Below are 11,559 nucleotides of genomic sequence, written 5' to 3'. Positions count from 1 at the left end.
AACATATAAAGCGACAACAGCGTCACGTTCAACAACACGGGAAACCAGGACTTCCGGTGTATGATTTCAAAGTAGTTGTGTCATTCATTGACGATGTATTTAGCAATAAGTAAAAGAGTAAAACAAATCAATAGTTATTATTATCATTGTACACCATACACTGCTGGGTTTTAATTACTGATTCTTTCTGTCTTTATGGAGGCAAACTATTTTATTTTATGCAAGTATTGAAACTTTTTATTTTGAAAATATAAATTCCATATGACGTGGTGTGTTCTGACATCCGCCTGCTACTTGACGAAGCTGGCTCATACCGCCCTGTTCTGGATCCGTGGCGTGTCAGTCAGCCGCATTCCCGTACCCTCGGAAACACCGCCACTCCCAGCCGGACGCACTTATCGACCACAAAAAAAAGTGGTAAACAAAACACAAGAAAAACAGGAGAGTCGTACCTTTAAATATCTGGCTGACAACACAAACCATTGACGACAAAACAGATGACGACAAAGGCGATACAATTAAATTATCTTTTGGTGAATTAGTTCGCAACAAACATCCAATACGGCACTCTTAGCTAATATAAGAGTTGGACGTTACTGCAGTAAACAACATTCGTAAATTAAAATATTGTTGTCACTAGATCCATTTGACCATTTATGAAAAAATGAGTCGAAAATAATAAAATAACGTAATAGGGAAACGTGAACAGAAATTACTGTGGATGGCAACAAGGCCATCACGTGTGCACATACACGTGTGCACATACCGTTTCTTAGAAAACGTGTTCTGTGAAAACACAACTTGTTGTGCAGTAGGAGGGGGTGCTTTTGAAAGCACTATCCTTGACTGATGGGAATGATTTCCATTATAGAGCCTACAATAACAGACTCCCAGCTTAGGAAAGACATCTTCTACCAAAGCGTACAGTTGCACAACTGAACTTGATAACGTGCAGCTTTTAGACACCTTCACTTTTCACATTCACCCTTCACATACACACAACTCTACATACAATAATACAAAAATAAAAAAAACATTTACCTAATTCATAGTACCACATTGTCCGGACAGTGTCAGTGTATTACCTATTCAGGTTATTACTTATTATTACTTATTCAGCTTGCTCAAACTAAAGCTACAGCAGGACTCTGAGCTGCTCCAAGGAACACAATGGGAATGATGGTGCCTTGCTCAAGGGAACTTCAAAAAGTGAGGATACTGTGCATGAGTTTTGGTTGACAAACCATTTTTAAATTAAACCGCAAACGAAAGAGCTGTGACCCTCCTGTGCACGCGGTTCAGACTGAACACCAAAGTTTAACCTGCAGCCCCCTCCAGTGTTCAAATGAAGATACTGCAGGCAAGGAGGGGAAGACTTTTTCAGTAGAAATAAAAGTAAATCAAACTTTTACAGTAAAAAACAAACAAAAAAACACCTTCAGGACTTCCCCACAGTGCAGTTCCTCATCTCTTGCATGCAATATGCCTGTTAATAGAATCCTACATGTGGGGAAATAAAGCAGTGTCAAGTCTTTTGATGAATCAGGGATTACAGGGTCCCTCTTGTTTTCTGTAAGGCAGTCACGGCAAGAGTACTAATGAGTACAATGAGAACGCCGAGAGCTTTCATTACGTCTGGCTTTGTTAATGAAGACCAACCCCCCCCCCCCCTGCTGTGATGAGACAGGATCCAGGTCTCAGAGTGGGAGAGAATCATCCATCTGACCGTGGAACGTGCTGAACATCTTTCCCCTGGATGTTTCAAGCGGGGAAAGTTTGGAGAGCTAACCCGCTGCCAGAGTGCAGTGACAGTGGATCAATGCTGAAAAGTGGTTTGAGACGGCAAGGGAGAGAAGGGGGCATGTGAGGACTTGATGAAAGAGCTAAAGGAAACAGAGAGAAATCATGATGAGTGAAGAGAGACTGCAGCATTATGAATATTTCAGGCTGTTCCTCAGCATCCAGCAGTGCTCTGATCACAGACTCACAACGCCAACAGCTCCTTCATTTACACATGCGTTGTTTTACACACACACACTATCTCTGCCATCGTTGTAGGTTGATTATGGAGTAAGAGTCCCTGGAGGCTGCAGCAAAATCACCAGCATTACAGTTGATGCTGCATCGGGTAGCGAAAGAGAACAAATGTTTGCCACTTGAATAATTCATAGCAGTACTAAATCAGTGTCGTGCGACTGATCAAACACAATATATATCAATAAATATCATACATTATTTTGTACAGCCAACAACAACATTGATCACATGGTTGGAGTCATAGATGCAGCAGCTCTTCTAGTAGAGACGCATCACTCACTTTGTCTGCTTGTTACCAGGAAACACCCGATCAAAGGATGTATAGTGTCGTCCATACATTTAGCATCATCCATAGATAGTTAGTGCATTTTTAATTGGTTGATTTATGATCCCGAAAATGATATGACACAAATAAGAACACCAAAACACTGAAGATTAAGGCACACCAAGTAAATCAAATGCTAAATTTGAAGTCCACACATAAAGAATGTTGAGTGCAACAATATACTGTATTTGAAAATGAACATAATGGAATATAAGGATCAAATATTCTATAAAAAAAATATAAAAATAAGGCAAAAAGCTATGTTTTTAGCAGCATTCAGACAGCAGTTTCAGTCCAGATCAAAGTCTGTATTATAGAATGAAATGTTGACATTTATGGCTACATTGTACAATTAAGTCCTGCAAGAGAAAAATATGACTTAAGAATGTTATAATTTTGGGAGTTCTTTCTTTCTATACAGCATGTGGACGCTGTAATATAGTTTAGAACCCGTGAATATGTTGTGTCCCTTCCTGATGATGGGGCCACATCTCCAGTCTAACAATGGTATCAATGTTGGTTCAAGTGTTTGGATTAATGTGATATCGCACTCGGAGTTTCCTCTGTCACGTGGCGCTAATGAGTCAGACTGAGCTCAGCCTGGGAGTCAACAGTCACGACATCCTCGAGGTTAATCCAGATCCACTTTCACCTCGGTGTGCTGACTCATCCGGCGGTTCCGAGCGCTGAAGTAACAGATATGCCCAGAAAAATGAGTAGACCCGATTCTCACGGCTCGCTTAAAGATTCAGAGACTTACAATAACATACCATTTTTATCGTCACACTATGGCAGAGTGAGTGCACAACACCAGGTTATGAACATATCAATATCCCCAGAATGTGTGCGCAAACATTAAAACTTAACTTAACTTAACTTAAACAAGCGACTGGGCAACAGTTAATAAATCCTTATTGCTGATGTATTTGCATTTACATCGGAAATCAACTTTCAGAGAATAGAAAAATAATAGCAGTTCATATTGAAATTCCTGCCCAAATGGCAGAGAAGTAATAAGAAGCCACTGCTACGCAGTCATATGGATGAATGTGGGTACCGTAGATGAGCTGAAATAATGTTTGCTTATGGGTTGAGTCAGTGAATCAGCAGGAGTGTGCAGAGTAGTCTCTCTGCAGTTTGATCCCCATCTACTGGTGATGAATACACAACCTCTCCCCTCATTTCTTCTGTTCGTCTCTCTTCCCGCTCCGAAAGATGAACTTGCCGTTTTGAAATCTTTCAAGGGCTCACAATAAATCTCACAAAGGACTGATGAGATCATGTAGATTTCAGAAAAGAGAAAATAAAAGCAATTCCTCAAAGCTGAAGTCTCACAGACATGTATGAAAATAAATACAAAAAATGGTGCTGGTAAATTTGAAGCCTTCTGTGATGAAAAGAGAATTGCTGAGCTGTCATTATCATTTCCCATTGAAATTCAGATTACTGGCACAGTGTTACATAAAACTCCATGGCTCCGCAGTTCAGAGCGTTACGCAACATCATACCTGCCTGTCAGACCTGGTGAGGCTGAGGACATGATTACGGAGGGCGCTGGGGGTCAAAGAGACAGATTGAGATGGTTTGTTGTCGGTGTTTGCTTCTGCAGAAAGAAACACAATAACAGCCAGAGGGTTGCTGCTGTGGCTCTTTAAGAAAGCTGCCTACATCAGTGTGAAGATAGGGGCTGTGTGATAATACATTTATCCACAGGCTAAATTAAATCTCCTTTGAAAGAGGAGAATGAAGAACCCATTTCTCTAGTTTTCTGTCAGTGTGTGTGTGTGTGTGTGTGTGTGTGTGTGTGTGTGTGTGTGTGTGTGACCGGCCGTGAGTTATTGGAAGAATTCTGGGTAACGGTGGAACACGGCAACACTTTGATTGTTCAGTAGTTCTCTTTTAATTTGATGTTGACAGAATGTGAGAGCTCCAGTTCACATGCAGATATTTATATTTCTCAAATAGTGAAAAACATGGTTTACACATCAAAAAATAAACCCACTGCTACACATACATGAACTTACTGTTAACACCCATCAACCAGTGATGGCTATAGTGCCTCGACACAATACCTCTGCAGATTGACCCTTGTTAGAAACAAGCATGTGAAAGAGATGCACCGTAACAGACATTACCAATCGCTACACAGATAAAAAGCAAGTAGTGAGCACCATAAGGCAGAATTTAAGGGCACTGAGTACAGAGCTGAGCAGCTTTTAACACGCTTTAGGTTTGGTATTGAAAGTGCTGAGGGAGCTTTCAGCTCCTCACATCGTCAGGCAGGGTTTTCCCGGTGATTTGTGGCTTGAAAAGTTGCCCAAAAGCAGTATGGCGAAATTGTACAATCTCAATAGAGGATATAGTTGAGGATTAAATAGAATTTACTGAGTGTGTATACACAAAGTCACATGGGAGGGGCTAAAACGGGCACAGATTTGTATGAAAGTCAATTGTGTTCCTTCAGCACCCTACAGTGATTAAAATGCAATGGAGAGTTTTTAGTGTTTATGATAATAACATGTATAAATATCTTGGCTGTTTCCCTTCTATGACGCCACCTTATAGAGCAAGTTCATCCGCGACCACTGCGCTTCTGAGCGGTTGCTCACTCCCCCAGCCCTGGTCCTCCGACCCGTCGTGGGATCCGTTCCCCTTCCGTGGGCAGAAAGGGACGAAGCGAACCCAAGATCGGGCCGAGAGGCGAGAGGTTATGCCAAAGGGGAGGTCATACACCTCTTCAGTTCCCGCTGCGTAGATAGAGTCCTCAAGATCTGCTTTGCCCCAGGCTAAGAGGCCACGCTCACGTTTGGTCCCTAAGACGGTGATATTAGAGAGACTATTACACGACACACACATATTGCTAATTGATTCAATAACAATCTTCCACTTCCAGCTTACCAGGAATTGTGTTATCCAGGAAGAAGCCCAGAACTCCTCCCACGAACATATTTGTGGTCAATAATATGCGTAACACTTGGTCTACCTCTTTAACACCTGAGTTACAAATCAAGGGCAAGAGAGAGAAACATGTAAGTTCAATACAGTATAAAATACTTTCACTTCTAATCCAATTAAAAGACTGCAAGCTGTTGAAAGTACATTTCCTGTTCGATACCTGTTTGTAACAAATCCGGATTCTTCATCAGGAAGTTCGGAATGACGAGAGCAGAAAACATGGAAAAACCAAAAACAAATATATTCCTGGAGGAATTCATGTCTGTGGACTGTAAAATGGCATGTGTCAGCAAAATTGTGAATAGTAGCTAAAGCCTTTGGAAAAACAATGTGAGGAAGTATATCTCCTATATCACCTGCAGGTTAGAAACTCCTGCTGCAGTTATGACTCCGAACATGATCAGGAACATCCCTCCCATCACAGGGGTGGGGATGGTGGTGAAGATGGCTCCAATCTTACCCAGCACCCCCATCAAAATCATGAAAACTCCACTCACCAGGATCACCATCCGGCTACCCACCTGTAGGCACACGCAGTTTGAAATAGAAGAGTTTTGTTTGTTCTGTTGGTCCAAATCCAAGTCAGCTATGAAGTCATGCAGTAAAAAAATGAAAAGGATAAGACCGCAGGGTTGGACATATCTTACCTTAGTGATCCCCAGAGCAGCCACATTCTCACTAAATGAGGTAGTGCCGTTGCCTGTGCCAAAGGCCCCCGCCAACAAACTACCGAGCCCTTCGACACCGATGCCCCGGCTGATGGCGTGCTTGGGGGGAGGGGGGGCCCCTGACAGCCTGGCGCACACGTGGTAGTCGCCCACAGACTCGGCCATGGAGCATACTATCCCAGCCATCATGCCAAACACACCTGCCAGGCTCACAGCTGGCATGCCCCACTGACCTGTCCAGTAACCACAGAATAGTGGTTATCGAATGGCCTATGAATACAGGACATCTAAATACGCTCCCCTTCCCTTAACTCCCTGACAAATGAGGAATGTCGATAGTGTTCCTGTGGACCTACCGGGATAAGGGAACGTGAACCAGGAAGCCTGGTTCAGCACGTCTCCCTTCACGTCGGTGCGGGCCAGGTGGCCGTACCGGGCTGGATCCGATGGTAGGACGTCAGAGACGGTGAGGAGGTAGCAGACGAACCATGACACCGCAATGCCCAGCAGAATCTAATAAGATATCTTATATTAGTATATCACTATTTACAAGTAACCAAAAAAATACAACAGAAAATTGGTTTGACTTTCCAGAGAACCTACAGGCATTATCTGGAAGATGTATAACTTTGAGGTGTGCAGTTTCTTGGCTCTGCTGTAGGCAGGAACAGGGATCGGTATGCGCCGGAGGTACTGGGAGAACAGGACGATCAGCACCGTGGTCCTGTGTGTGTGAGGAGAGCTGTCATCAGCATGACGAGGCTAAATAAGAGGCTGATACCAAGCAGGAAACGGGCAAGCTATGGCACCATCTCCGCTGAATTCACGCAGTGTAAAACACTTCCCTTCTAACCGGGGCAGAGAGACGTTTACCGATGCAGCGAGCGCTCACGTACATGGCAGAGATGCCCCAGTGGCTGGCGACCTTGGCTCCGACTGAATCGTACAGCGACAGGCCTATGAGAGAGACCGTGGGGGCAATGGTTAAGGGGCCAACGAAGCGCATGAGGAAGCCGACGAGGCCCGAGAAACCGATCAGGATCTGGAGCAGAGAGGCCACCATGATAGAGCCCTGCAGCTGTATACAGTAACACAGTAATGGAGATCATTAGCATCAACGTCACCACTCTCTCTCTCTCTCTCTTTGTAGAGTGGCAGACTATAACACCGACATGAAAGGTTACTTTCCAGAGAGCAAGCTACAAAAGCTCGCTGAATTAATCATAAGCGCCACAGAAGCGCTGTTTCACGTCAAGCTTTGATCAGTTCTGTTTTTGTGCCGGCTCACTGTTCGTATGCGGGTCTGCCACACTTCTATGAAGAGAGGTGAGGAGGTGTTGACCAGACTGGCGTTCTGGGTCCAAGCTGGGCACTTCCACTCTGGCATGGACAACATGGCCATGGAAGGGGTCAACAAAGCAAAGGTGCCCCCCTGTAGGATGGGAAGCCTGCAAAGTGTGACATGAACAGAAACGGTTCTCTGTCAGACAGAAATACAAATCATTTCACGCCTACAAAAGAGTTCAGTGTGCAACTGGTTAGCTTGCATTCAATGGACGTTTTTCTTTTCCTTTTATTTTGGTATTGAATACATTTTATGTCAAAAACCATGCACAATGATTAGTTCTTCTACAAGGTATTAAGAGCTAACATGCTCACAACATGCTGATGTTTGGAGCTGATGCAATGTCATCGGTTTTTGCAGGTATTTGGTCAAACTGAACAGCAAAGATACATATTAAACACTATCGATAACAATCTGACATGGTCCTCACACATCTCCAGGAACAGGAAATATACATATAAATACTACAAACTGGCATGGGATGTGCACGGCCCAGCAGGCAGCATACAGCAGGAGGTCTACCAGAGATTATTTTTTGCCAAAAACAGCTGATTGCTGCTGCTTAAAAATGGTTTTATAAGAGACTGAACCATCACGTAAATGTGGCAAAAAAGTCTTTGTCAGACTTTTGTTAACATAAATATACCAATACGTGGAACTTTAAGACAAGTAAAGTAAAAAGTTGAACTTTTCGAGGGTCTCAAGTTCCTCTCAACTATCTCGCCAATCGTCCCGTCTACAGTACGGTGAGCGCCACCATTCTGACCTGACACCGAAGGTGACCTGCAGCAGGGTGATCAGGCCGCTGGAGAAGAAAATTGTGTTAATGAGCTGACTCTGGGTCAGGCTGTCGTGTTGCAGGCACAGCCCCTCCGAGAGAATGAGGGGGATGGAGGTCATGGCACCGAACGATGTCAGGTAATGCTGCACAGGAGAGGAACGGTGACGAGAACGGTGAACTGACCTTATTGATATTGGTGTTAAAAACAGCGAACACATTAAGAATGCTGGTCTATACCGCATACAGCATGTCATCTTCTCTCCCTGGGTTGATAAAAACAATGAACAACATGCATTTAGTGTAATTGACAGCTGCAATATGCAGTTAAAGGGACAGACCAAAACAGACCAGTCACAGCGGCGACTTAAGTGAATTAGATGTGTTTTAGGACGCCTTATAGCCCGTTAGTGTCAGTACTAACTCCACAGAGTGCACTTTTCTAGTTACCCAATTTATTTTTTAATTTGGGTTCAACGGCAACAACAACAACAAATAAACTCACAAGAATTTCAAGGGAGATTTGGGCTCCGTTTCACACTCACCTGAATGGCCAGAAAAATACAAAGGTACCACGGGGGAACGTCAGTCACACAATAGGTTGGTTTATTTCGATCTTCCTCCGTTTCACAGCCGCTCCCACGTCTCTCCCTTCCTCTTTGTTCATCCTTGACATCCATCTGCACCACCATATAAAAAAAGAAAACAACATTTAGGATTATGTAGAGAAGCAGACGGACACGTCAGGTAGATAGACACATGTGTAAAGTTAATTCATTAGAATAAATAATGCAATTCAGGAGACAGCGATTGGTCACAAGACTGTGAACAAGCTCTGTCCACCACTGTCTGTTATGAACCTGTCGTCACTATCACATAGCATTGTGGAGTATTTATGGTGGCCCAGTGTCCAGTGTTTGCATATTAGCTGCTGTTTTAGCATACTAAATAGCAGTTAGTATGGAATTGGGGACGCAACCTAGATCTTTTTTCTGGTTTCCTAAATAGTATGGTAGGATAGGCATTGGAAGGCACAGCCAATCACTCGCACCAAAGTATTTAACCGTGCAGATTGTGAAGTGAACTGGCAAGGATATGTCTGCATGCACAGGCGGACAATAAAATGTACAAGTCTACAAAACAGAGCTAACAAAGAGGCCTTCAAGTTTACAAAAACACGGTTTTGTTTCCAATCCTGTTAAAGAACACCTATTGGAATGATATAATATTCCATACTCCAGTTGGTACGTAGAATGAGTTTCCATACGAAGACTGTCGAGAAGTTAATTCAAGACACCAACTGCATACTTATTTATTTTATTTTTTTTCATCAGTCAAGCGACTTAACTCATGCCTCGCCTTTCACTTCCTCTTATACCTGCAACCCAAACCTCGTGAACCAATGAATGACCGATATTATTCTTATTCCTCTACCACTCAAACTCTTCAAAATAAAAGAGAATAAAGATACAGCCTACATCTGTACCTTTATAAACGTATTTATTACACTGTACCTTTTCCATCTTTCATGAATCCTTAAATCTTAATTATTTATATGGAATAGCTTTTTAAACCATACATTTATTTAACTAAGTCACATATATCAATTATCTTGAAATCATTATTATTACAATGTATAGTATCTTTTTAAACCTGGTTATAGAGCTTCATGAATTTTAATAACATATTAAAACTAAAATAGCATTGTGTGCTGCGTGAGCACTGTGCATGGGCTGTGGAAGCTTAATACGAATTTCAGCAGAAGTTGCAAAACTTTGGAAACTTCCAAGGTCAAATGCCAAACCGTGACTCAGGATCAACAGAACTCAGTGAAGTTCAATCCTCACTATTAAACATGATGCAAAATTAAAAGCAGAAAGTTTTCTGTTTAAAAAGACAGAATAAGTCATTGTACTTACATCAAATACAAGATCATTGGGTCCATTACTTCCATTCCCTGAAGACATTTTAATTCACTACAAGTTTTTTGGCTTCTTGAGGCGGAGTTCTTCCAAAAAAGAGGTGAATCGGAAAATATAGACAAACGCAGAGAAACAACCAGAGAGACTAAATACAGTTCAACACATTTAATATAGTGTGTGTTTGTCTGAGGACAAAGTTCAGCTCTCTTATCAGTTACATATTATGCTGGCATGGGATGTGCACGGTCCAGCAACAAAAAACAAAAAACTCTCTTAACCTAAAGTTCCGAGAGAACTCAGAGTTGACAGGACATAATTGGGAAGCAGGTTAGATAAAGAGATTCCGGCCTTCAAAGAGAGGATGATTCCCTCACTCGGAGCGGGAAGAATTGATATCATCTCTCTGTGTGTGATGCTGATAAATGTGTCAAGGCAAGTTCAGAAACAACATCTCGGGGAAATGATTATGTGGAAACACTCTCTAGTTTTATAACAGAAAGGAAGCTGACAATTATAGGGTGTTCAGGTCATAGACACCCATGTTCTCTGGCTCCCTTTAAGGGTCACGGCCCCCATTCTCGCCGAGTTGAATCAAAGACTCTATAGAAACAGTTTCAGAGGATTGAACTAGGCCAAACTGACATTATCTACCACAAAAGTACTGAGGAAGTGATTGTAACAAGGCATGGAGGGCAGCAATGCGGCTTACTCTTTCTTTTATAATAATGTTAATATGTGCAGTCGGGCTCTGCACTCATTTATTTTCTAAAGGGTGCTGTTTGCAGAACACCAAAGTTAAATGTCATTGGCTGCGATATATAGCACATCATTAAGCCCCTTGCAACATTTTCACAGATAATGCTGCTTTGTCATTTTGTGACTTATAACCAGGCAGAAGCAAATTAGCCAATTTATAGTGTATTCTGGTTTGAGTTGTTACTCTGCTCATTAGAGCACAGAAGCGTACTCCCAAATTAGTTATTTGTCTTTGTTCTGTTCCTGTACTGCTCCTGCTAATGCAAGCTGTACATGGAAAAATAAAAATACGGCCACAAAAGTGACCCAGAGCACTGACACATACTGGGTCACGCTGCAAATCTGCACAATGGCACACGGACTAATCGTGACACATTCTGACAGGGAGAAGTAGGATGCAGAGATGTAAGCACAGGGGTTTGAAAGCAGCAAAGAACATTCAGTCAGCAGACGTCACAGCGCATAAAGCATTTCTTCATGCAGCAGCAATCCATCGTGCGTCAGTGAAGGGAACGAGTAAAAGACAACAGCTCTTATGTCTTAGTGCGCCATGTTTCATAACTTGCCAAAAGCATAGTACGGCAGCGTGTTAGCTCAAACATTCAAATGCATAATGAGTAAATGTTTTTAAAATACTAATAATAAATGTCTCTCAAAAAGGTTTTAAAGGAGCAGTTTGTAGGATTCAGTGACATCTAGTGGTGAGGTTGCAGATTGCATCCAACTGAATACCCCGCCAAGCGCGTTTGAGAACTACAGTGGCTTTAAGGTAA

At 42.5% G+C, this 11,559-nt stretch overlaps 1 protein-coding gene across 1 annotated transcript; it reads right to left on the bottom strand.

The window, feature by feature from the left end:
• Positions 1 to 4,259: 4,259 nt before the first annotated feature.
• LOC137870841 (solute carrier family 23 member 1-like) lies at positions 4,260 to 10,112 on the bottom strand. The gene is made up of 12 exons (XM_068708295.1): positions 10,028 to 10,112; positions 8,654 to 8,788; positions 8,097 to 8,254; positions 7,274 to 7,433; positions 6,882 to 7,063; positions 6,589 to 6,709; positions 6,342 to 6,498; positions 5,965 to 6,218; positions 5,674 to 5,838; positions 5,478 to 5,586; positions 5,261 to 5,356; positions 4,260 to 5,175 (listed from the first exon to the last, which is right to left on the bottom strand). Exons 1-12 carry the CDS (start codon positions 10,073 to 10,075, stop codon positions 4,922 to 4,924), a joined length of 1,839 nt encoding a protein of 612 aa, XP_068564396.1. The 5' UTR covers positions 10,076 to 10,112; the 3' UTR covers positions 4,260 to 4,921.
• Between the last annotated feature and the right edge of the window lie 1,447 nt (positions 10,113 to 11,559).

The sequence above is a fragment of the Cebidichthys violaceus genome, unplaced genomic scaffold (assembly GCF_023349555.1).
Source record: "Cebidichthys violaceus isolate CVI_PGR_0920_01 unplaced genomic scaffold, fCebVio1.0.p SCAF_14, whole genome shotgun sequence".
In the NCBI taxonomy this organism is placed as follows: Eukaryota; Metazoa; Chordata; class Actinopteri; order Perciformes; family Stichaeidae; genus Cebidichthys; species Cebidichthys violaceus.
The sequence above is the reverse complement of the archived record's forward strand: the minus strand, read 5'-3'. Positions and strand labels throughout refer to the sequence as shown.